Here is a 22,316-nt window from a genome sequence, read left to right on the forward strand (position 1 = left end):
CAGAATGTGTGTCACACCAAAAATGAGACCGCTCAAAGAGAAAAAAGTAGATTTATTCATGATTTTACTGCCAGAACTCACTCCAAAAGAACAACAATCCAACAGAGTGGTTTTCGTCTGATCGGGAGCGCTCGTGTGCAGCTCTTGAAAAACTACGCAAACGTGTTATTTCTTTTAGTTTCTTCTTCAGGAGCGTGTGGAAATAAAGACAAATATTCTCAAAACACCTGAGTGACAGCCCAGAACGATGCTTTGGGATTAGATGCCATCTCTCATGATAAAGTGCGCGAAATAAATCGGACGAGAACGACGATGGGAGGCCGAATAAGCAGGAAGCGAGAGGGTGGAGATGCTGGTGGAGAAGGCAATGTGGCGTCGCTGGACATTCACTGATGTGGACAAAGGAGCGTTTCCATGTGGGAGAACGGCTCCGTTTACACAGGCGGAGAGGGAAACGTACAGATTCTGGATCATTTGAAAGCACCTTTTTTTTTTTTTTTTTAAGAAAAAGAAATCTGCACGATGGGAAATGATGACAGCAGATTTCTTCTTGTGCTGGTCTCCCTGTTTCCCTTATCAGAAAGGAGCAGATCGAAATAAAACACACCAAAAAAAAAAGTACCTGTTTGATTAAGGACCAATCGGTTCCTGGCGAAGGTACCAAAGGTCAAGAAGGGCTCCACAGAGGAGATTTGGATGTGTTGAATCAGATATTTGTATTAGATATTTCTGTTGAGATTATGAGTCGAACGTCCTCTAATTCTGTGTTAAATCTCTATTTGGCACCATGTCAACGCCTTAATTACGTCAATCAACACGAATGAGATTCGTACAAAAATACTTCTGAACGGCAAAATCGTTTGATCATGTTCTGTCCACAAATATCAATTCAGCCGTGATCGGTGGGACCGGGAAAATATGGCCCGGACGCTCGTGCGTGCCACGACAACGCGGCTGAAAGGTGAGGAGGAGGTTCTGAGTCTGATGGAGCGGGTCGTCAGCCCCGACGAGCATGCACGTTAACCCACAGACGGGACAAACACTGACGGATCGCTGATGGAAACCCGAGCGGGACCGAAGAACCGGGGCGAGGCGGCGGCCCGGACCTCTGCTACGGCTACAGAACGCGACCAAGACGCCTCCACGGTCCGAAATCAGTCACGTCTATAGAAGGCTGCAGCCCCCGAAAGGATTTTTGCTCTTCTTGGTTCTCTGTTTGTTGGGTCGCAGGGTGATGACCTCTTTGCCGTTGCTGGAGTTCTGGCTGCACGTGGTGCTGCTCGTGGTATTAAAAACGCCTTTGAAAACAAAGAGAAATGAGCAACGCGTCACTTTAGCGTAGGTAAATATGACACGAGCGGGTCGCTTCTCGCTCCGGAACGCACCGATTTTATTGCTGGTCATGTGGACCACCTCCGTCTCGGCCGCTTGCTGTCGGAGTCGTTGAAGGTATTTGTCAGCCAGGCATTTAAAGACTGAAGGGGAGCAGCAGAAATGTTAGCGCCGTCCGCGACGACCACGTTCGCACCACCTTTTCCGCCGACTCACCCTCGTTGACGTTCAGGTCCTCTTTTACCGAAGCTCGGTAAAATCTCAGCTTCAGCCGCTTGGCCAAGGCCTCCGCCTCCTCGCTGCAACAAGGGGAGAAATTCACCCCTTCACCATCTGCTCCGTTATGGATTTAGGAATAAAGAAGGGGAACGCTGGCGCACCTCTTTATCACGGTCTCTTCCAGCAGGTCGATTTTGTTCTGCACCAGAACGGTGGGAACGTCTCCCACCTCGGCCTCGACCTTCTCCCTCCAGCTGTCAATGGCCTGAAACGACTCCCTGTCTGTGGTGGAGAAGACCAGCACGCACGCTTGGGCTCCTGGAATGTCAGACAACAGCTGATCTACTGAACCTAAGAGAGCCAAATCTCAGTTAGAGACCGAGGCTAGAGGTGCTACAGATGTCTCACCGCGGTAGTAGGCCTTGGTAATGGCGTCAAACTCCTCCTGCCCGGCGGTGTCCCACAGCATCAGCCGCACCTCCTCGTCGTTGACACTGCAACGATGAGCGGCAACGTTCCCTGGTCACACTCAGCAGACATTCTCCCCCTTATGGTAACATCTGGAACTGCGGCTGCACGAAATACAGTCTGACTGGGTGAGAAAGCAGCTGCTTACGCGATCTGCCGCTCCAGGAAGTCCACGCCGATGGTCTTCTTGTAGTCCTTTGTGAAGATGCCCTTGCAGTAGCGCTGGATCATGCTGGACTTGCCCACGGCTCCGTTGCCGACCACGACCACCTTGATGGCCACTTCCATGTCCTCCTCCAACATGGTGGCGATGTCCTCGCTGGCCCTCTCGGCTCCACTTCCGCGTTGCCCGGGTGGCTGCAACAAAGGGACGCGATGTCATACCACACCTCAGAGTGTGAGGTGAGGGTAGAATCGACACTCGCCCACAAAACACTGGTAAAAAAAATTGTGTTTCACTACTTTCTCGGGCTGGGAAGCAATTAAATATAATCAGATACTGGGTTAAAGCCGATCGTAGGAATTTAATTGGAGATAGCCGCAACGGCACAACCTTGTGCACCCACCTCAAGCTAAGTGTTGTAAATTTTATGATGATTTCACAGCAACGGTGTAATGAGTTTATTCTTCCATTAGCACCGAGACCCGGGGGGGGAGGTTCACATAGCAACTAGCAGGTCTCCCATGCATGTGTGCAGCTGCTCAGTGCACAAAAAATAAAAATAGCAGAAAAAGTGTGTTGTGTTCCCAGCAAACACCTCCGGTTGGCCTGCGATGTCCACCAGCCCACACAATCGGTGCTGCCACAGACGACTGTTATTTATCCGTCAGAACACGGTGATACAACACTCCGGCAACGTGTCCAGCGCAATAATAAATCCCACGTTAAGTCGAGACTCAAATAACATCTTTGTATGCCAGCGCTGGTACCCGAACTGCTGCCGTCCCAAGGGAAGGTCTGTCAAAAACCCAGTTTAGCAGTAAAAAGAAAAGCACCATCTTTTCTGGTATGGGGATTAATAAGGGACTTATTTTCCTCAATGTACTGCAAATAAAAGCTAATACTCTGTATACAGTCTCCTTACATGCATATGATCCGCTCTAAGTTCATGCCAGCAAAGATAAAGGTCGATTTTTAAAATATTTTGTCATGTAAGACACAGCCCTGCAGCCTGGGGTTCTCAGCTTAGATCATTCCATGATAGGGAACACATTAAAAACTCAATAATCGGTGCTTAGGCCTAAAAGCGGGCTTGTTTGAACTCATCACTTAGGAATGCAAGGACACCCTGAGCTACTGATCATCCGTTCTAGCTGCAGTATTTCAAGCCTGTGACAGTGATTGATCGTTGTTCGAATCCCTCACATCAGATTTCCTTGCCTGCTGGAGATGACCTGTTGAACAGCTGGCAGGAGGGTGGTCGGAGACCCGGCAGCTGCTCCAGGCTCATCACTACAGCCAATACCCAACTGTACTGTCATAAAGGAAGAAGCGTAAGCAGACACATTTCACTTACCTTTGAATCGGGGTTTACCTTAAAGGAGTCGGATCAGATCAGGGGGGCTAAACCGAACGGTCGACCTACAGTGACATACTCAGCCTCTCTGTTCTTGTCCGAGGCAAGACAAGCGCTCTCGGCTTGGCTGCTAAGGTTACTTCGGCTAATGTTAGCCACTTTTCACAGAAGAAAAAAAAATGCCTCACGCCTCCACCCGTTAATAATATACGGCTAACATCCACACAGGGTTGTTGCGCCCTTCAATGTGACTGGTGGGGAAGAGTTGACGCCACAAACTATACAAAATCTGTGACATTTACAGGATGATAATGCGCCGCTACCAGTGTAGGAGTCTGCATTACGTTGCGCATGACGGTCGCTAGCCAGCAACTGGCTAACTCGCTATTGCTTGTTGCTAGGCAGCAGATCAGAGAGTGTGCTAATGCAAGAGAGTGATCTTCATCTACACATTCAATTCGTTTTATTCGTTGCTTTTTTCACTTGTTCACTCTTTTGAAGAAAAAATAAGGATAAAGGGCAAGACATGTTTAATAAAGACCAATTTTTATCATTAATTTTACAACAAAAATACAATTTAAAAAAAGAAATTATCTTGCTGTAAAACGATGCTTTCCTAAATATGACAAGAACTGCTGTGCACGAGGGATGTTTTGTTTGAGCTGAAGGTACACATGATTATAGTCCTCACCTTTAAATTGTGTCAAAGTTTTAATATTTAACTATCACAGAGAACGCATAAAACAATGATGAAATAAGCTGGCACAAACAGAATGTAGAAGTTTTCCGTTTACGAAGTTTACGTAACTACCGGGTGCGTTTGAGATTAAATACAAATGAAAATAACACGTCAAGCGAAAAAAGGGGCCAAACAAATTACAAATCTCTAAATCTTCCTTTGTTTGACTTTTTACAGCATAATATTCAGCACCTAACTAGAATGTCTAGTTGTTGCGTAGAAGTCGTAATACCCAGGATGAAGCAATTTACGGGTCGAGCCGATGTAGAAAACAAGTGCTCCCAGAGACTTTCTCTTCCTGGTTGGACTGATGACGTCACGATTTACCCGCGTTCGTCAAACAGTTCACCGTTTGGCGGGATCGAGCCTGGAAGAAGCGTCTCCACCATAAACTCGGTAATATCTCGAAAGTGTTTAATGTCCTAATGGAATTCCTAACTCGTGTGTTATCTTTAACAGGCCGATGTTTGCTAGTAAGCTACGTGTAAGCTTGCAGCTGCCATCGCGGAGTATCTTGGCGATGTTGTCTATCGATTGAGAAATGAGGTCTTTTACCCTCTTGTTTTCATTTAACTGCGTGGTATATAGTTAAGTTAAATCTCAATACATTAGCATATATATGACAGGTTATATCTCTGCTGGATTTAACTTAAGCATTAAATCCATTTGATTCCTTATTCTCCATAACGAATCCGCATTGTCCTGGTTTCACATTTAGATGTTGTTAACTGGAAAAATAAGAGTGGTCAATAAAAACGTCAGCTGTTGTTCTCTAAATGCTAGAAAAGTTACGTTTTACGTGTTTTAAGAGACAACGACTACATTCTATACGTTGAATAACAGCACGCAAATCAGTGACATGTTGCCCAATAGTTGTGCACCTTTCTGTGGCTGACTGATCTACTCACAACTGTTCACCAGATATATGTATATATATATGCAGATGGGCCTTTTGCTTGAGACCTGATGGTTCAGTTTTGATTTGAAAAGAAAACTCTTCTTCCCTTTATTGCAGGAACGATGCTGTTCTCCGGCAGGAGGAGGAAGGTGAACCTCAACGCTCAGTCGGAGCTCTACGAACACGCTGTGCAATTTTATGTGCAGCCTCCTCTTGAAAACATCTCTCTCAATGAATTTGAAACGTTCGCCGTGGAGCGTCTGAAACGTGAGACACCGGATCTGCTCTGCTTGTCTGAAAAAACGCTGACTTTCACTTTAAGCTGATGTGTAAAACATTTGATAAGGTTTCAACGCCAGATTTTGCGTCCTTGTCATATTTTCATACTTCTTATATTTAGCAGACTTCGTTTTTTGTCTTCTTCTGTAATTGCCTCCGCAGTGCTTAAGACCATCGAGACTCTGGGAGTGAGCTACGTGAAACTATCTGAGCAGTACAAAAAGAAACTGGAGAGCGAGTCCAAGAATCTGAACTTTCCCTACAGATCAGAAACTGTGAGTATCTTTAAGTGACCCTTGTGGGTTTTTTTTTTAATGACCTGAGGAATTTCCCTGCCGGGATCAATAAGTTTGGTATTCGCCGTAACGTCTCATATGGAATTCTGGTTTCGTTTCCATCTTTAGTCCCAGGATACTTTGACTCAATAACGAGCAGCTTTCCTCCTCGATGTCTTTTTAGGATGACAGAAAAATCCCTCCAGGTGGACTGAGCGAGTGTGAAAAACGGAGGAAGGACCACATCTCCCACTTCATCCTGCGACTCGCCTACTGCCAGACGTAAGTGTGTCGGCACCGCCTCCGGGAAGCCAACGTGAATATGGGAGACGGAGATGAAGGAGTGTGCATAATCCTTACAGGGAGGAATTGAGACGATGGTTTATACAACAGGAAGTAGATCTTTTCCGCTATCGCTTCAGTGAGCTTCACTCCAAGCAAAAGCTGGAATTTCTCCACAGGAATAACCTGCAGTATGACGCAGTGAGTATTAATTTGTTGTAAAGAGGACGACTTCTGTGTTGGATATTTAAAAAATGCTGCAATATAAAGTTCCAGGTGTGTTATTTACAGCGGACTTCTCGAGTGGTGCAGCTCCCTCTGGAATAATCAAATCTGAGCCAAATGTTAAGACCAATACTGTAACACAGCTGTGCCTCTTAGTAAATGGTAGAAGTTAGTATTCATTAGTTAAACCTCAGACAGAAGTTTACCAAATATGATATGGAAGTACCATCAAATAAGGACTAAAGAGTTCTTCCACCACTAGATGGCGCTATTTGTTAACTGTAATAGGACCGAATTTAAAACCTTAAAGCCTTTTTAAATGATTTATTCTTTTTAAACAGTTATTGTCCAAGATCAGTGTCAGTCACAGTATTTAAAATCACTTGTGAATAGTTCTGTGTTGACCTTCATCCACCTCAAACACGTCCATCAATAGTAAACGGTGAAACAATTAAAAGGAACATCACTATACTTAAGCAAGGAGAAACATGACGCATTCATCTGATGTCAGTTCTTAAATTTCCCAGCACGAGCGTATTTTCCGCTCCCCAGTGAAATCCTTCATCCTTTTCTTCTTCATCTCTGGTATTTTAGATTAGCGCGGAGGAGAAGTCGGAACTGCAGAGAGAACTAATAGACTCCACTTATGGCGTCAGCGGGATTACAGTGGAGCAGCAGGACTTCTACAAAGTGAGTTCCTACAATGTGGAGCATATAAAATAATAATTCCAAGAGGGTTACAAAGCTGGTCCTTCTCCTTAAAAAGAATAGGTGCTTACATCATTCACAGCCGACCCCCCCCATGATTGTCTGGTGTTGTATTCAGTCCCGACGCCTGTTGGACTGGTTGTTGGGCTGTACCACCAGCACCAGTGGCAACAGCATCTGGTCCCATTTGAAGGGGTTCCGTGAGGCAGGTCTTTCCTCAGGTGTCTTAAACCCTGTTGGTTTTAAACTTAAATCTTAACAAGAGGTAATCGGATGACTTGGAAAAAAGAAATGCAACACATTAAACCGTGTTGGTGTGCGTTTAAAAAAAAAAAAAGAAAAAAGAAGTGAAATTAGAGGAAGATCGGTGTTTTCTCCTACTTAATTTGGCTGCACTAATTGGTAGATTGTGGCTCCTCCACCAGACGTTCACAGCTGAATGGATTTAAACAATGCTTTATCTATCCTCTGAAGGAAAGCTGCTAAATGCCACAGCAAGCCGGTCGGCTTTAAATTTACATTCTAAATGTTACAGATTGGTTTTATTTGCAGACAGAATGTAAATGGATGCCGTGCTCTCCTAAACATTGTTGCCATGGAGGCTTTGCTAGCCTCACTTTCCAGGCCCCAACATCAGTTCTAAATAACCATTTTTAAAATGAAGGCATGGAATTAATAATGTCGACTGGCATGTCAAAGGTTCCCTTTCAAGATGCTCTGGATCTTGTGCGAACGAGGAAGGTGTACCTCAGGGCGGGCTACGCCTACATCCCTCACCAGGACATCGTCACCATTGTGCTCAACGACTTCCGCACCCGACTCTCCAAAGCCCTCGCAGTAAGTCTCCTGCCTCACAGTCAGGTCGTTTCTCTCTTTCAGCAGGTTGTGTCTGTCTTTACACACCCCTCTCCGTCTTTCTCCTCCGCACGCCAGTTTTTGCTGCCACCCAGTGGTTGGAGAGGGTAATAATTACACAGGCTGATTTTGAACGGCACCCGCGATTAATTAAACGATTAATTTGTCATTTAAAGATAAGGTACACCGTTTTTACTGCCCTGCAAATCCACTGATTTTTATCAGCCCTCTGATTCAGTGCAGAAGGCTTCATTTTTACACCCTTGTTTCCACTTTGCACGCACACATTTATGTTAATGCGTCCTCTCCGCACGATCTGCCTGGTTCTGCACGGCACATTTGTTGCCTGTTGCAGCCACCGTTGCCCTCGGTGCCCAGAGGGCAGCGGGGGAAGTTCAGCATGAGAGGAATGTGTATGACCTGACATGTCCTGAGGAACACGTCCCTGCAGGCCTGCTGGTTATTCTTTCCCCACATATTTAGTTGTTTGTTCGTTTTTCCAAAGCAGCAGAGGTGATATTAACGCACTCTGTGCTGCACTGAATGCCCAGAGGGACATAAAACACAAAGGAGGCCTTTATGAAGCATGCGAGGAGACGTTTGGTGGCGTTTGAATTTATAAATAGAGGGGTTTTTTTTGTCAGTGATGTGAAACAAATTAATGATTTAGCGAGAGGGCGTACTGAAACTCTAAAGCCTTGCAGGTAATTACAGACTCTATACCTGAAATCATCATTCACGTTCTGGCAAAAAGACCGTTTTCACTTAGAATCAAAGAATATTCAGTCAGCAGAATAATTAGGAGCATCTGTGCCGTCTTTAGCATCAAGTTAGCAACAAGAGTGAGCACAGTAATGATTCCCCCCATTGATGAATTAACTGTTGAGTGATTATTGTTTTTAGATTTATTCACAAGCAGGATGCAAGAAACACACTGGGACACGCTCGGACAGCTCCAGTGGTTTCTTTATCGGAGAAATTCAATGTGTTTGTTGCACTGCAGCCCTTTTAGGCTACAGTCCGCCTAATTTGCTTTAACCTGAATTTGCTCTGGCATCTCGCCACCACATCGCAGATACTAGCATGAAAACCCTCCACCAGAGCAAGGTCACGGGTTCGATCCCCAGCTACAGCAGGCCGTTCTGTGTTCCGTTGGCCCGTATTTGTGTGTGGGCTTCCTCCGGATGCTCTGGTTTTCCCACCATCAAAAGCACAGAGGTCTGGTTAGACCAGGGCGCAGGAAGCAGCAGCGCCTCTGGACTGACCTCCATCTGGCCTACATATTTAGTTGTACAACTATTTTGTTGTTCTTCTTCGTGCACCTTTTTCACATTCACAAGCCTCATTTTTGGTCCCTTTTCCTTTTCCAGTCCCTTAATGCGTGCCTACAGACGTGCCGCTCCGTTCCCGTTAACGCACTTGTAACGGCGAGCAGAGCAACGGCTGCAGGAAAATCCAATCAAGGCTCGATCATCTACAGTCTGACTGAAATGTTTGACCTTTTCTTAATGACCTGCCTCTGTGGTACTTCACGTGTCGCTCCGCGTTGGCGCGTCAGGCCCCACCGTGTAACGTCTCCCACGTGCTCGTCTGTCCTGCAGCTGACGGCTCGCTCTTTACCAGCGGTGCATTCTGACGAACGGCTCCAGCCGCTGCTCAGCCACCTCAGGTAAGGAGAGCGGAACGCTCCCACATGTTGAGGGTGTTTACATTTCCATTTGAATAGAAGAACCCTGATTAATACTCCCGTGGAAGAAGTCAGGTTGCCTTAATGTCGGTGGGGATTAGTGGGCATCTTTAGATTAGTGGGCTAATTGCCGAGCGACATAAAAAAAGCAATGTAATCATAATTTTCTTTTCACACCTCCTACAATAAATGCTTGTATTCCTCTTGTGAAACATTTGTTCAGCTCACCGATTTATTTTATTTGATGTTATTTTAGTCATGCATACGTGGGGCAGGATTACAGCGTCCAGAAGAACGTTGGAAAGTTCTCCTTGGAACAGGTCGACTCCGTAAGTCACTCTGCATCTCCGCTTGGATTATTTAACGCCCATTAAAATTTAGATTTGCACTCTTAGTAATGTAGTTTACAAGGAAACTAAATCGGGCACAGCACGATAAACAGGGTGCGCAGATGCTGACACCTCCAGGGCCCTGATGCTCGTGTCTGCAGCTTTCAGGGAAGTCCTTCCCGCTCTGCATGAGGCAGCTGCACCAGAGCCTCAGGGAGAACCACCACCTCCGCCACGGCGGCCGCATGCAGTACGGGCTCTTCCTCAAAGGGATCGGCCTCTCTCTGGAGCAGGCGCTGCAGTTCTGGAGATCAGAGTTTGTGAAAGGAAAAGTGGACGCCGACAAGGTAACGTCGACCGTTGCTGGACATTTTTATCGCAGTTAATAGACATTTTCCAGTTGGCCTACAATATCAACTAACAAAGTTGGCAAAGCAAAATGATCTGGCTCCCTATGACAAGCACAAAGAGCACCTATTAAGTGACTTATTAACCGTTAATCTTTTTGGATCTGATTGAAAAGTGAAGGACAACTTCTAGTTCCAGCTTTTGTGCTGCGAAGCAGCTTGTGTTCCCTCTGGACAGCCCAGAGTTCTTAATTAACCTGTGCCTGTCTTGTCGAGGGACTTCACATTAATACCCTCCGGCTGCTGTTATGAAGCCCTTATTAACTGCTGCTATAAGGCCGACCGACCTTTTTTCTATCCAGCCACTCGCTGTATATGCAAGTCATTTTCCAAGACTATTACACGCTCTCAGATTTGATTAAGTTTTGCAGGAATGAATATTCATCTCACATAATGGCTGCCTCTGTGGGATGGTTTTAGTTTGTGAAAAAGACTTTTCTATTTTGTCTGGCATGCTCCAGCTATCACTAAAAGAGCCGCCTTTAGAGCGACTGAGTGACGGGTAAGTCCTCAGAGAAGGGAGCTATAAGGAGAGGCTGCGTCAGCCTACTTCCTGCTGCCTTTAAGCCTCAGGAAGGTCAGGAAATATGAAATAATTTTCCACTTTACGGATTGAGTTTACTCTTTCCCTTCAGTGGATTCATTAAGCGTGTGGTCGGCTACCTAACGTGCATGAAATCACAAGAGAGCGACCGTTAGATACGGGAAACCACCAAGATGGAGCTGAAAGGTTCAGCAAATCATTTTGAGATAAGCTAATCCTTTACCCCTGCGATAGCTAACCAAACAAACGGCTCCATTCGAAATCAGGAAAGACAAAGTAGGGAAAAAAAGAAAAACAAATGGGCTTTTGTGCCGGAACCTTCACTGCAGAGGTAGTATTTTAGATTCCCTGAGGATCTATGCTATTCTTTATTGCTCCATATTTTCTCACAAACAAGTGGAAATGAATGTACAGTTGTATCCACTCTGGGCGGTCGCCTGAGCAACCACACACACACACACACACACACACACACACACACGTCCGTATATATATATAATCCCTTTGACTGTGTCCTACTTTGCTGCCACTGGTTTTTGCGCACGTTTTCCCAGAATGTTTCAGCCAGTATGTGCAATAAAAAACCCAGAACACTCAGTTGCGAAGCTTTTATTCATAACTTAATTGCATCATGTGATGCAGAATAATCAATATTGTTAATTAATTAATGCTAATTTTACATGTATGTTCCATTCGTATGTCTACGTTTCTCAAGCCACTGCGGGACCTCGGCAGGCTGGGATTTTAACTTTCCTTAAACGTTCCCCGGACAGCAACCCAACAGCGCTCGTATGGCACCGTTTATGATCCGGATCCGAAGTGCGACGGCCCTCAGCAGCTCTTTGACCAGCAGCTTTATTTCTCATAGATGGAAACGCTCGGTCACAGCTGACATGATAGACACCGGCGTCTGTTGCAGCCCGTTCGTGTCCTTCTCGCAGTCGTGTCCCTCTTCATCCTCTCCTCCGTCTGTCTCCCCAGTTTGACAAAGCGTACGCCTACAGCGTCCGCCACATGTTCGGCAGAGAAGGCAAGCGGACCGACTACACCCCCTACAGCTGCATGAAGGTGATTTTGTCAAACGCGCCGGGTCAAGGCGACCATCACGGTGAGTCGGTGGCTGTCAGAGGGAGCCATTAACCGTGTGACAAAACACCGCTGAGGCTGAAGTACAGGACAATCCAACAATGGAGGGGGGAAAGAAACTTTCAGAGCTTAGCTGAGGGCAGGAGAACAGGCATTTCAGAGCAGATACTAGACAGTCTTTCTTTTGAGCCTCCAGCTGCTTTCATTTTTAAAAAAAAAAATATATATGAATATCAGAATGACCATAATTGTGTTCAACACCTACAGATTTAGTCAGATAATTAACAGCACAGCAAAATACAAATGATACAAAAGTCTCTAAGCTCTACTAATGTAATATTTCCACACTAATAACTGTTTCCTGTATATCACACTGTGTTTAGATGCAGTTGTTCTAAACGCCTTTTGTCTTGATAGGATGCCCATTCCGACACAGCGACCCTGAGCTGCTGAAGCAGAAGCTGCAGGTCTACAAGGTTCCCCCCAGTGGAATCAGTCAGGTGGCTTCATTAACCCCCCCACCAATCTCACTCACTTCAGCATAGAAAACAGGACATTAAGACTCATTTCTGACTGCAGCGACATTAGCTCTGGGCATTAAGAGTCTCGGTAATTGAGCCTTTTAGATGCCTGCTGCATTTCAGCGTTGTCAGAGCGCCGCCGCATGTGATACAGAGCCGGCCGAGGGCACGGCGAGGCCAGCGGGAATCCTATTTCACACGGGTCCAGAAAGGGAATGAATAATAGCGCAAGCTTCCATTGTTGTCGGAGGCATAATGATACAGTGGATTCAATATTGTTTTAACCTCTTCCACAATGTGTCGGCCAGACGTCCAGCACCTCCATTTTTGTATTGGTATTAGAAGCAAAACTCTCTGCTATTATGCTTTTTTTTATAATTCTCGTATTTCATTAACTACAATCATAAAGTATCTGTTGGAGGCTGTGAACAGCCTATGATTGGCTGACTACCAGCCCCAGGATTGAGCATCCAGTCACACCTGGACGGTACCATCAGGAATAATGATTCCAGAACGGGAGAATGCTAAAGACTTTCCCTTTTATGGATGTTGTCCTCCTAAAGTCTGGCTTGAAAAAAACAACAACCTGAATTTTACAGAGAAATTCACATAGTTGATGAAAAAGGTGTCATGTTGATTTCTGCAAAGCTTAATCAGCTGAAACGAGCCCGATGTCTTCGCTCCCTTAATAAACGTAATGAAAATGTTCTTATGGTTGTTGGCAGATCCTGGAGCTGGTGAAGGGGATGCACTACCAGCTGGCGTGCCAGAAGTACTTTGAGTTAACGCACAATGTAAGTGGGGCGTGAAGAGGGTTACCTGTGGCCAAACCGCCGTCACTTCCTGCCTGTCAAAACCACTTCATTTTTCCAAGTTTATTATAGCATTTACATCCACTTTGTCCCCCCTGGATACTGATTTAGTTTAATCTCTTTAGGTTTGACTCATCATCCCTTTCAGTCACACTCGACTCTGATTGAAGTGGTGATGGGGGGGTGGGGGGGGGGGGGGGGGGCGGCGGCGTGTGTGACATCTGTGCTAGACATTTTGTTTGGATCTGTTTTGATGGGGGGGGATCCTCCTCCAGGCCACTTTACACAAAGTTCCTCTTTCATATGCAGAGGTGCTTGAAAGTTTGGGAACCCTTGTACTCCAGATACTTAAAAAAAAAGAGAGAAGTTAATCAACAACAAAGGCCTCCGCGTGGTTAAAAATAACCGATCTGTCAAACCGGCGAGGCAGAGATGTTAAACTAGATGGTTTAGGTGCAGCCGGCGATCAAACTGTGACGGCCTTAAAGAGCCTGGAACAACTTCTTACTCCGATTTTGACAGGTTGCAGTTTTCTATATGCTGTAATAACGTAGATTCTCTACCAGCAACGCGCTTCGTTTGTTTATCGTCCGACAGGGAATCGAGGCGCTCGCTTCTCGACATGTTTTAAACCTTCTGCCTCGCGTGTCGACAGGTCGACGATGCCAACTTCTCGCTCAGTCACCCCAACCAGTACTTCATAGAGAGCCAGAAGATCCTGGGTGGAGGAAAGGACCTGAAGCGAGAGGCGGATGTCCCGCAGCGGTCGCAGGAAGCCGCTGGGGGGTTGGCAGAAATGTCCGAAGACCTGGACTCTTTCTTTCAAGACGGCTGATTTTATTTAACAAATGTTGGTTTTCATTAAATCTCTGGTTTTGTTTCTCACCTGTTTGATGTTGTATTCTCCTCCCCCCCCCCCCCCCCCCCCCCCCCCCGACCTGGACCGGCATTGTTTCCGGACCCTCTCGGCGCTCCGTGTTTTGGCAAAGCTGCGGTTTCGAGGGTCGATAATCGGGAGAATTTCCCCGCCGTCTGAAACGCACTCATTGTATCTGCTGGCAGGAGGACGGATGAATGGTGGCACACGGGTGGAGGGAAATAAACAATTTTGCGCAGCATTGTTGTGGCTTGGATTAAAGCCACGGGGTAATTAATCCAGAACTCATGTGGTCAGAAGATACAGCCTCGCTCTCCCCCGGTTTCTGCGGAAAAGGCGCCAAAATGAGCAAGACCTTCCCTCCCCAGGCACCAGAAATGGCCTGTTGCTTTTCCACGATTACCAACTTTGGATCCAGTTAGATGTTGGAACAGGCAGCCTTGAATTACATCAATACCTGGTTGCCTGGGAGACCCAATAAAGCATCAGGTGATTAAATGACAGCACCTCTCTAAAAGTTAATGATTAACCCCCCTCCCAAAAAATGCTCCTAAATCAGAGTCTGCACCAGAGTGGATTGCACATGCCTTTTGCTCTGCGGGCTTTATTTGCTTCTCAACTTTTCGACAGATTCTGACCACGGTTGGATCACCACGCCGCTCGTAGAGCTGCACACCACTGGAATTAAATTAGATCTCCAAATCCAGGCGTGGCACCTGACACGGGGAGGATTTATTCGGCATAATAAGGCAACTGGATAACGGCCCGCTGTCGGCACCAGGGTCTTGATGTTTTCTATTTGGTGGAGCCCGAATCGCCTTGACAAAGCTGGCACCTTCTCAGGCTGGAGGAAGGCCGTTGTCTCGGGAAGCTGGATTTACAGTCATTAGTGGCAAACTTGCCCGCTTTGCTCCCTGATATGTCGCCCAATGCTCGTTACATGGACCAGGGGTGTTGCATGGGCTTGGCGCTTCCGTCGCAACGGCAAGAAATTGAATCCAGGGCCCAGCAGCATTTGTCTTATGTAGCCTTTGTAGAAGTTGGGGTGGGGGGGGGGATTACACACACCACGTGAACACCTCCATGCATACGGGAGTATATGAGCAATTCAACTAAAGGAAGTCGCGTTGCCAGGGGCGACAAAAGTGTGAAATTGGACCTTGTTAAATTAAAAAAAAAAATCCTGGCAAAGTGAAAGGAAAGATTAAGAACGTTTAAATCGCACATTGCAGGTCTCTAAAAAATGAAACTAACCAGGTGAAATTGGCAAAATTGATTCGATTGTGGAATAGTGGAAACCCAAGTTATTAACTCTCCGAGGACTGGATTTATAATCGCACTCAAAATCAAAGCAACTCTCTCTCTCTTTCTTCATTATACAGCATCCTTTACTTTCAAAATTGACAGGAAGAAACCTTGAGCAGGACCAGGTTGCAAATCTAACAAAGCATCTGAGCTGCTCTGTGGCCTGCAGCCACTTCTTTACGGGGATTTTCTTGCTAATGGTTCCTTCCACCTGTTGTCAGTTCCATTAGCACAACAGCAGGTGAAAGTGTCGCTTCCTAACTGGACAGGTTGATAAGTGCGATCCACTTGCAGTTACACAGTAAGGTTCCCTTTACTCAATTACGAGCTAACTTGGGAAGCATCGATGATTTACGTTGCCATACGAATCATCTGGGTTCCTGTTCTCTGTTCTCTGTTCTGCAGACGTTCTGCAGACACGCTGGGTGTTGACAGGTGAAAATGAAAAAGTCAAGGCCGTTCAGTTAAATCTCGACACCGCGCACCGGGTCGATATACTGACCTGACTCGTTCCACCGAACTCTGGTTAATTAAACCTGATTTAATCACATTTTTCCTGCGCCACGCATTTCTCTGCACGTCTGCATAATCCAATAATAGAAGCAGCATCACGATAAACGTCTAAATGCCAGGCCTACTCAAGGTTGTGCTGTTGTGGGTTTTGTTGCACTTGTGTCAGGACAGAACTGTAAAAGTGAACGTGTCATATTTAATCACTGACATCCACTTCTTGCATCTGTCTCACATGTTAGGATTTGACAACTCCCCTTTGTTTGGCTGTGCCTCCTCGGAGCCGGTGTTTCCACATTTGCCTGTCGAGTGTAACGCGTTTTCAGGCGAGCGCTGCAGGCAGCGGCGCCGCCTGTCAACAGGCCCGCAGCACCTCGCTGCTTGGGTCCTTCGCCTCGTAGGGGGCCTCGAGGCCTGACAGAATTCAAAACATGCCAGCAGCAATGTGAAGGGATGAGAGCGGGAAAAAATGTAAGACAGATTCTTGCATTCAAATTCTGCAATGACCTCACATAATCAGGAAAATGCTACATTTTAACTATTAAATCAATTCCTAAGCTGAAGATCGTGGGGGTGTCAGCATACTAGCAAATAAGAGGTCAACAGTGTGAGATTTGGTGGCACCTAGTGGTGGAAACGATAACTGCAGCGGGAAATCATACTACTAAATAAATGAATGAAAAATGAAGGCAGCCACAAGGAAGCAAAAATGAAATATTCTGCATTTTATTAAAATTCTGATCCCCTATTTCCCCCCCTATGTGAAAGGCTCAGACTGCCATTCCAGCCTATATTCCAGCTGTCAGACGCCTCAATATCACTTGGATTTGTGTTCAGCCTCTGAGTTCGGGTCCTGCCGCCCTAAATACAACCCATAAAAAGTCTACAGCAGAACTGACTGCACTCAAACTGGTGCAACATCACAAATTCTGTATCATGACTGTGCCTCAGAAACCACCTAATTCCATCACACTGGCTTAAATATCGCCAGCAGGGCTGGTACTGGAGACTACTTTTTCTAGTGCAGTCCCACTGCAGGAATATGTGGTATCATCATTTTTACACTGTCAAATCCTTCAACGTTTAATTTTTTAGGCCGGTATGTGGCTCTCCAGAATGGGGTTTTTCCACTCCATTTTTCCTCTCCACAGGGGCCATCAACAAAAAGACATCATCCTGAAAACACTGCTGCTCTCGGCTAACAACCGGCCGACTATTGCATCTGGGAAATTGAGTAAAAGAAAAGAAATAGTCTCAGTCCGATGTGCCACCAGACTTTCCTGAGCAGAGCGGTTTGGTTTTTGCTATTTCGGTTTCCTCCGAGCACTCGTGATTCACTGGAGACTGTGACTTTTATTAAAGTTTGCCCGTATTATTCGGCCGAGGTGGAGATGAAAATAGCATGTCCATGAAATTTCAATGAAAGGCCGTTTCTTTCCGCTAAGCGCAGCGTCTTTAGGATTAAGATCCTTGATTATCATTCATATTGAGTTTCCTTTTTCTGTAGGCATTCAGCCATAGAAACATAATCATCTATTTGGTCTTAAAGCCTGTGCAGTAGCTGGAGACTGTTGAATACTGATGTGACCCCAGAGCACTCCTTTTTTCAATAATTACAGCTGTTGTAATAAAGATCGTATCACTGCACGCTGGGACTCGCATCTCTTTCTATTTCAAGAAGAAAAACAACAAGTAAGTGTTAGAAGTGCAGAATAGAGCTAATTGATTAGCGTGTTCGGCTTTAATCGAACGGTCGGGGGGTTCAAGCCCACCCAGGGACGGGGCGACGGTACCTAACGCTACATCTGTCAGAGGGTCTCTGGTTCGGATCCCAGTTGGGCCAAAATAGGCAGGTCACAGCAGAGGTGAGGGAACATTTCCAGAGACATCCAATGTGCCTTTAACCAAGGCACGGGACGCTGAGGTGCTCGGCGTGTGTGGAAACAGTCATTTCTCCTCTGGGATAATAAAATCTAGAATCTTTTAACAAGCTGACACGAGTCATTATTAGTTATTGCACCCTACTTCTTTTTCAACCAACCCCCCACTTGCTAAACTACTCTCTTTGTGCTATTTTCAAGATTGAAATTCCTGCCAATGATCACATTCTTATCAGAAATCCGGTCCCGAAGCATCTGTGTTTGGTTGAATTCCACATCTCGCTGTGAAAGTGTACCTGTTGGCGTCGCCGTGCAGGGCTAAATCCGGAGGCCCGCGCCTGCATTACCATCTCTCGGCGTCGCTGCTCCTCATTGATCGCAACACCGGCTCAGAGGATCAATTACTTTCCCATCAGCATTTCACCGACTCATGTGACACCTGGCAGGGCCGCAGAACCGCCTCAGCCTGGAAAGGAAAGAAGAACAAATGTGCCCAACAAGCCCGACACGAAATTAGCTGTGACAAAGCTGATCAATGTAAAGCTGGAGGCGAACTTCCTGCAGCTGTGTGTAAACTCATCATCGTCCTCTCGGGCCCCGTCTCATTAACTTGACAGATGTTTCAGCTGCCGCTCGTGTGATTAACTTTGCTCATGCAGTCTTCAGTCTTTGTAAGCTTCACCTGCAGCCATGCTGTCACTTCCTGTTAGACAAGACTCCTGGAAAAGGAGAGGCGCTAAAAGCATCCCCGCCGCCACCCTCGTGTTGGTAAGCAGGCTTTAATCGGACCGGTGCACGTGCAACTTTTTTACAGCTGCCGATCAAGCTGCTTCAGACTCGGCCGTCTGCTTGTTGCTCGTGGAAAGTGTTCCTCACTGTGAAGGCAGCTCAGGTTTTCCTCTTTACCCGCTATGATTCTCCTGTTTGTATGTCGGAGGCGATCATGCTGCTGCTGCTGCTGTGTGTGTGCACATTTTCTTTTTACATGTGTTTATGTCACGTTCTGCATTTAAACACCTGAGACAACAGTGCAGCCAAGGATCAGACAGAAGGAAAGGAACCATGATGAGGATTTAAGGAAAAATACTTTATTGGTTGTTTCCTTTAAGTTACTTCATTGCAGATGCGTTAAAAACTCTATAATGGTTGATGTTCATCAAGGAGACCAAGGTTGCCTCGCTCAGCTTGTCACCCTTAAAGTTTTGAAAAGTCCAGGAAGTGCCCTGCGAAAGAGAAGAAAATGACAGAATTACAGAAAGACTCTACACAGCACAGAACTTACAATAATAAACAGACCAAATCAAGCTTATTTAGAGCCCAAAATCACTAGTAGTTTGTGTATTTATGAATACAGGGATTTGGTTTTAAGGGTAGAGGAAGTGGAGGAAGAGGATCAGAGCTCAGCAGACCTCTCTCGAAGCCCCACGGTCACACTGGAATTAGAACTCCTCCCAATAAAACCTGCCCAAAAACACAACAGGTCTTCTAGGTGAACGTGACGTTTGATTAGGAGCGTTAGAGGCAGAACGGTATTAAAATGTGTTGATCAGATCCTGAACTTTCCCTGTTTAGATTTCATGAACTTGTCAACATCACTTCCTGCTATTAGCCATTAAAATAGAGTCAACCGCTCATCCAAAGCAAACCTGCACACACGTGGGGCTGGAAAGCAACCCTCCCTGTTAATAATGGCATTTGTGGTTGTGGGCGCCGAGGAAGGGTGGGGGAATGAGCGGCCCTGACAATCATCCAGCTGAGTGCTCACTCCTTTCCCCGCAGGGGGGGTGGAGACGGAGCCCCGTGGCTGGTTGATGCCTCGCTCGCTGACACGGACCCGACGGCTGTGAACCGACGGCAGATGAGAATTGTGTGAGTGTGACGAATCAGAATTAAGAGCGATTCCCTGGATTTCCACTCAGACAGTGACGGATTGATGCGCCGCAGCTGGATCCTCAGCTCAGCTTCCAGAGGGAAGAAGATCCCCTTTGTTTTTCCAGGTGGGTGCCTCCCTAACAGGCTACATATTGATTATTCTGAAAAGAGCAGCCTCATATCTGCGGCTGTAGACCCGCACTAGGAATTCTGTTTTAGTCAATATTGCCTCTGATTTCTCCCTTTACGGATGAGCTTTTGCCTTTAACATCCGGCAGCTACTTTCCCACTCTGCCTTTAAATTATTGGAGATTTCCAGCACAAACGATCTCTCAGTTCACAGGTGGAAGGAACCAGTTTCAAAAACTGGAGATAATTGAATAGAAACAAACCGCCGTTCATGAGCTCGGCATTTATTGCGATCATCTTAAATCTACACAATGAATACTGTGGATTCCGTCTTCACAGAGAGGAAAACATGCACCTTCTGCATTATCCAATGTTTGTATTTCCTTGTCATATTGGGTGCAAATTATGTTCGTGTGAAAAAGAGGGCAGCTTGTAGGTGGTAGAATAGAAACTGGTTGAAAGCATTATCCGGATCCTCCTTGAATCCATGAAGAATGGATCCTTCTAATGTCGGTATCAAGTATAATAAAGACTTTTTTCTTCTGGGTTCAAACCACTTGATTGAAAGTTGCTCATATCTGGACGAATAAAGTGCCCAAAGTGTTGTATATGAAAACCACCAACAAAGATGCAGCCTTGTGGCACGTTGCCATGCCGATGAGATGAGGGCGATGTAACCTGGTGGTGCTGGCAGCAGCCTCCCGTCAGGCCTGGGCGGTGGACAAGGTTTGAAGGTAAACTGGAGACCTTTAAAAAGCCATGAAATGTAAATATTTTGAGGTTGCCGCCGTGTTTCCATGGTTAGTTAGCATTATATTGATTAAGGTTTACACTCGGTGGGGCTATTTTCAAAGGGAAATATCGATTCTTCAGTGAATAAATCTTCAAAACAGAGCGCTCTGTTTTGCTTTGGCGGTCGGCATTGGCAACGCTCTCCTTCTCCTCCTCCGTCACGTCAAAAACACAAACGCTCCTAACAGAGACGTGACGCTTTCATTGGCTTATGCTCTGAAGACGCTGCGCAGAAACACTCCGGCGTGCCCCCGACGCAACCATCCACGACCATCCACGACCATCCACGACCTTACATCCGGGCCACATCCGTCACGCTGCCACATGAGGGATGGCTGATGGTATTTTCAGTGTTGTCGCTGTGAAAATACAGTAAATACAGTCCTGGTGGTGGCAGGGGGGGGGGGGGGGGGGGGGGGGGGGGGGGGGAGGCTGCGGGGACGTCTCTGGATCTTGACAGGTTGTTTTTCTGAGGTTTTTCTGATGCTCTGTTTCTCATGGGGGGGACGCGTGCCAGACAAGCGACCACAGATCTCTGACGTGTCATCGCTTTGAACAGCAGCTACTGTACAAAAGCAGCTCATAAAATTAAATTAAATATATTTGACAGTGTCGCTTCCTGTTTGGGTAAGAAAAGGCCGTGGATCATATTATTATGGTGAGTGGCTTCTATTTATTTTTTTTTTAAATCAGGAGACATCGTGAATGAATTGAAAACTGGCTCAGAAATTATTTTTGGAAATCATCAGCACTTATTGTGGCGCTTATTTTCAGCAGCGCTACACACAATGACGTGACTTGTTACCACCCACCCCCCTCTAATGAGATCAAAATGGAGGGAATATTACAAGAATGGGAGTTTGCTTCAGTACAAACAAAAAAAACAACCCTGAGAACGAAGCCGCAGCTTCGCTATCTGTCATCTGGCTCAGATCTTCGCATGCTGTCGTAAGGGAAACGCCATGAAAATCCCCCAAACACGTCAAAGGTGGCAAAGAGGCTGGAAGTCATGTGATGCTCAGCCCTTTTCTTCCTGCTCTGGCTCATCAGGCAGCTGTCGAAACAGAGCTGAGCTTGCTCAGGTACCCGGAGATGGACAAAACGCTGCGTGTTGCATTCACTGCCTCGCACCACTCGAACGTTTCTAGATAATCGCCTTGATACTGACCTAGTTGGTGTTTCCAACGTGTAGCTCAAGCAGTTTCAAGGAAGATCAATACCGCGGCCTGTCAGGCTGTGAGAGGGCAGATGAAGTACAGAAATGCCAGAATCAGAGGCGGTCTGAAGGATATTTATGGCGCAGGTTTGTAAAATCCTTTCAACCCAACCTCAGGAGGGATTTTCATGCACCAAACCTGGCTGGTTTAACAAGCTGCTCATGCAGGACAGGTTAGTTGCATTGTGCCCCTTTACAAGGTAAAGTTTAGGTGGCACTTTGGGTAGTTTTGGGCGGAAAAAAATACGCAATATCAAAGCAGGTATGCTAGAATCGGTGTCGCTAGCGTAGGCGGAGCCGCAGACAGCAGCATCTGTGTGCGACCGTTGGAACACGAGGTGTGAGCCGTGCACGCTGACGTGTGTCCTGGCAGCTGCGTGGAGCTGGATGTGAAAATTGGCCGTGACAGTCGGCCAAAACGCCAACAGCGGCCTCCACTTGTTTAATGAACGAACATGTTTGTGTTGGCAACGGTAAGCCAGCCATTTATTAGCGGGCTGGGAACAGATGGGTGGGGCGGGGGCGGGGGTGGGAGCGGGGCGATGTGCACAC

General features: G+C 46.4%; 3 protein-coding genes across 14 annotated transcripts in view; 1 reads left to right on the top strand and 2 right to left on the bottom strand.

Annotated features, from left to right (window-relative positions):
• Positions 1 to 34: 34 nt before the first annotated feature.
• On the bottom strand, positions 35 to 3,920 carry rab23 (RAB23, member RAS oncogene family). Of its 4 annotated transcripts, none has more exons than XM_029834985.1 (7): positions 3,555 to 3,920; positions 2,168 to 2,376; positions 1,960 to 2,045; positions 1,713 to 1,902; positions 1,549 to 1,631; positions 1,386 to 1,475; positions 35 to 1,298 (listed from the first exon to the last, which is right to left on the bottom strand). In XM_029834985.1, exons 2-7 carry the CDS (start codon positions 2,320 to 2,322, stop codon positions 1,165 to 1,167), a joined length of 738 nt encoding a protein of 245 aa, XP_029690845.1. In that variant the 5' UTR covers positions 2,323 to 2,376; positions 3,555 to 3,920; the 3' UTR covers positions 35 to 1,164. The 4 variants fall into 4 exon arrangements, with proteins under 4 accessions (XP_029690845.1, XP_011601721.1, XP_003964146.1 ...); XM_011603419.2 differs by having other exon boundaries at positions 3,537 to 3,920; XM_003964097.3 differs by having other exon boundaries at positions 1,713 to 1,869; positions 3,537 to 3,918.
• A 594-nt stretch (positions 3,921 to 4,514) lies between these two features.
• Positions 4,515 to 14,068, top strand: prim2 (DNA primase subunit 2). Its single transcript, XM_011603420.2, has 14 exons — positions 4,515 to 4,671; positions 5,291 to 5,440; positions 5,615 to 5,727; positions 5,912 to 6,009; positions 6,090 to 6,210; positions 6,829 to 6,924; positions 7,642 to 7,779; positions 9,399 to 9,466; positions 9,741 to 9,813; positions 9,975 to 10,160; positions 11,746 to 11,872; positions 12,268 to 12,350; positions 13,097 to 13,165; positions 13,839 to 14,068. The coding sequence occupies exons 2-14, from the start codon at positions 5,296 to 5,298 to the stop codon at positions 14,016 to 14,018; spliced, it is 1,497 nt and encodes a 498-aa protein (XP_011601722.2). The 5' UTR covers positions 4,515 to 4,671; positions 5,291 to 5,295; the 3' UTR covers positions 14,019 to 14,068.
• A 4,764-nt stretch (positions 14,069 to 18,832) lies between these two features.
• khdrbs2 (KH domain containing, RNA binding, signal transduction associated 2) overlaps positions 18,833 to 22,316 on the bottom strand; it is a 39,638-nt gene continuing 36,154 nt past the window's right edge. For 8 of the 9 annotated variants that reach the window (XR_003888195.1, XR_003888194.1, XR_003888192.1 and 5 more), the window contains 2 exons: positions 21,717 to 21,782; positions 18,833 to 18,978 (listed from right to left, as the gene is read on the bottom strand). The gene's annotated coding sequence lies outside the window, so the exon portion shown is untranslated. The remainder of the gene's footprint in view (positions 18,979 to 21,716; positions 21,783 to 22,316) is intronic. The other variant, XR_003888187.1, reaches the window with a different exon arrangement.

The sequence above is a fragment of the Takifugu rubripes genome, chromosome 4 (assembly GCF_901000725.2).
Source record: "Takifugu rubripes chromosome 4, fTakRub1.2, whole genome shotgun sequence".
NCBI classification, from domain to species: Eukaryota; Metazoa; Chordata; class Actinopteri; order Tetraodontiformes; family Tetraodontidae; genus Takifugu; species Takifugu rubripes.

Bases quoted from the DNA above. Each gene is read 5' to 3' on its own strand.
- rab23 (XM_029834985.1), bottom strand. From the start codon at position 2,322: ATGTTGGAGGAGGACATGGAAGTGGCCATCAAGGTGGTCGTGGTCGGC. The intron at 1,903-1,959 runs GTGAGACATCTG...TGGCTCTCTTAG, and splicing joins TACCAAGGCCTACTACCGCG to GTTCAGTAGATCAGCTGTTG. The intron at 1,299-1,385 runs GTGCGTTCCGGA...TTGTTTTCAAAG, and splicing joins CATGACCAGCAATAAAATCG to GCGTTTTTAATACCACGAGC.
- prim2 (XM_011603420.2), top strand. From the start codon at position 5,296: ATGCTGTTCTCCGGCAGGAGGAGGAAGGTGAACCTCAACGCTCAGTCG. The intron at 10,161-11,745 runs GTAACGTCGACC...CTGTCTCCCCAG, and splicing joins GAAAAGTGGACGCCGACAAG to TTTGACAAAGCGTACGCCTA. The intron at 12,351-13,096 runs GTGGCTTCATTA...GGTTGTTGGCAG, and splicing joins CCCCCAGTGGAATCAGTCAG to ATCCTGGAGCTGGTGAAGGG.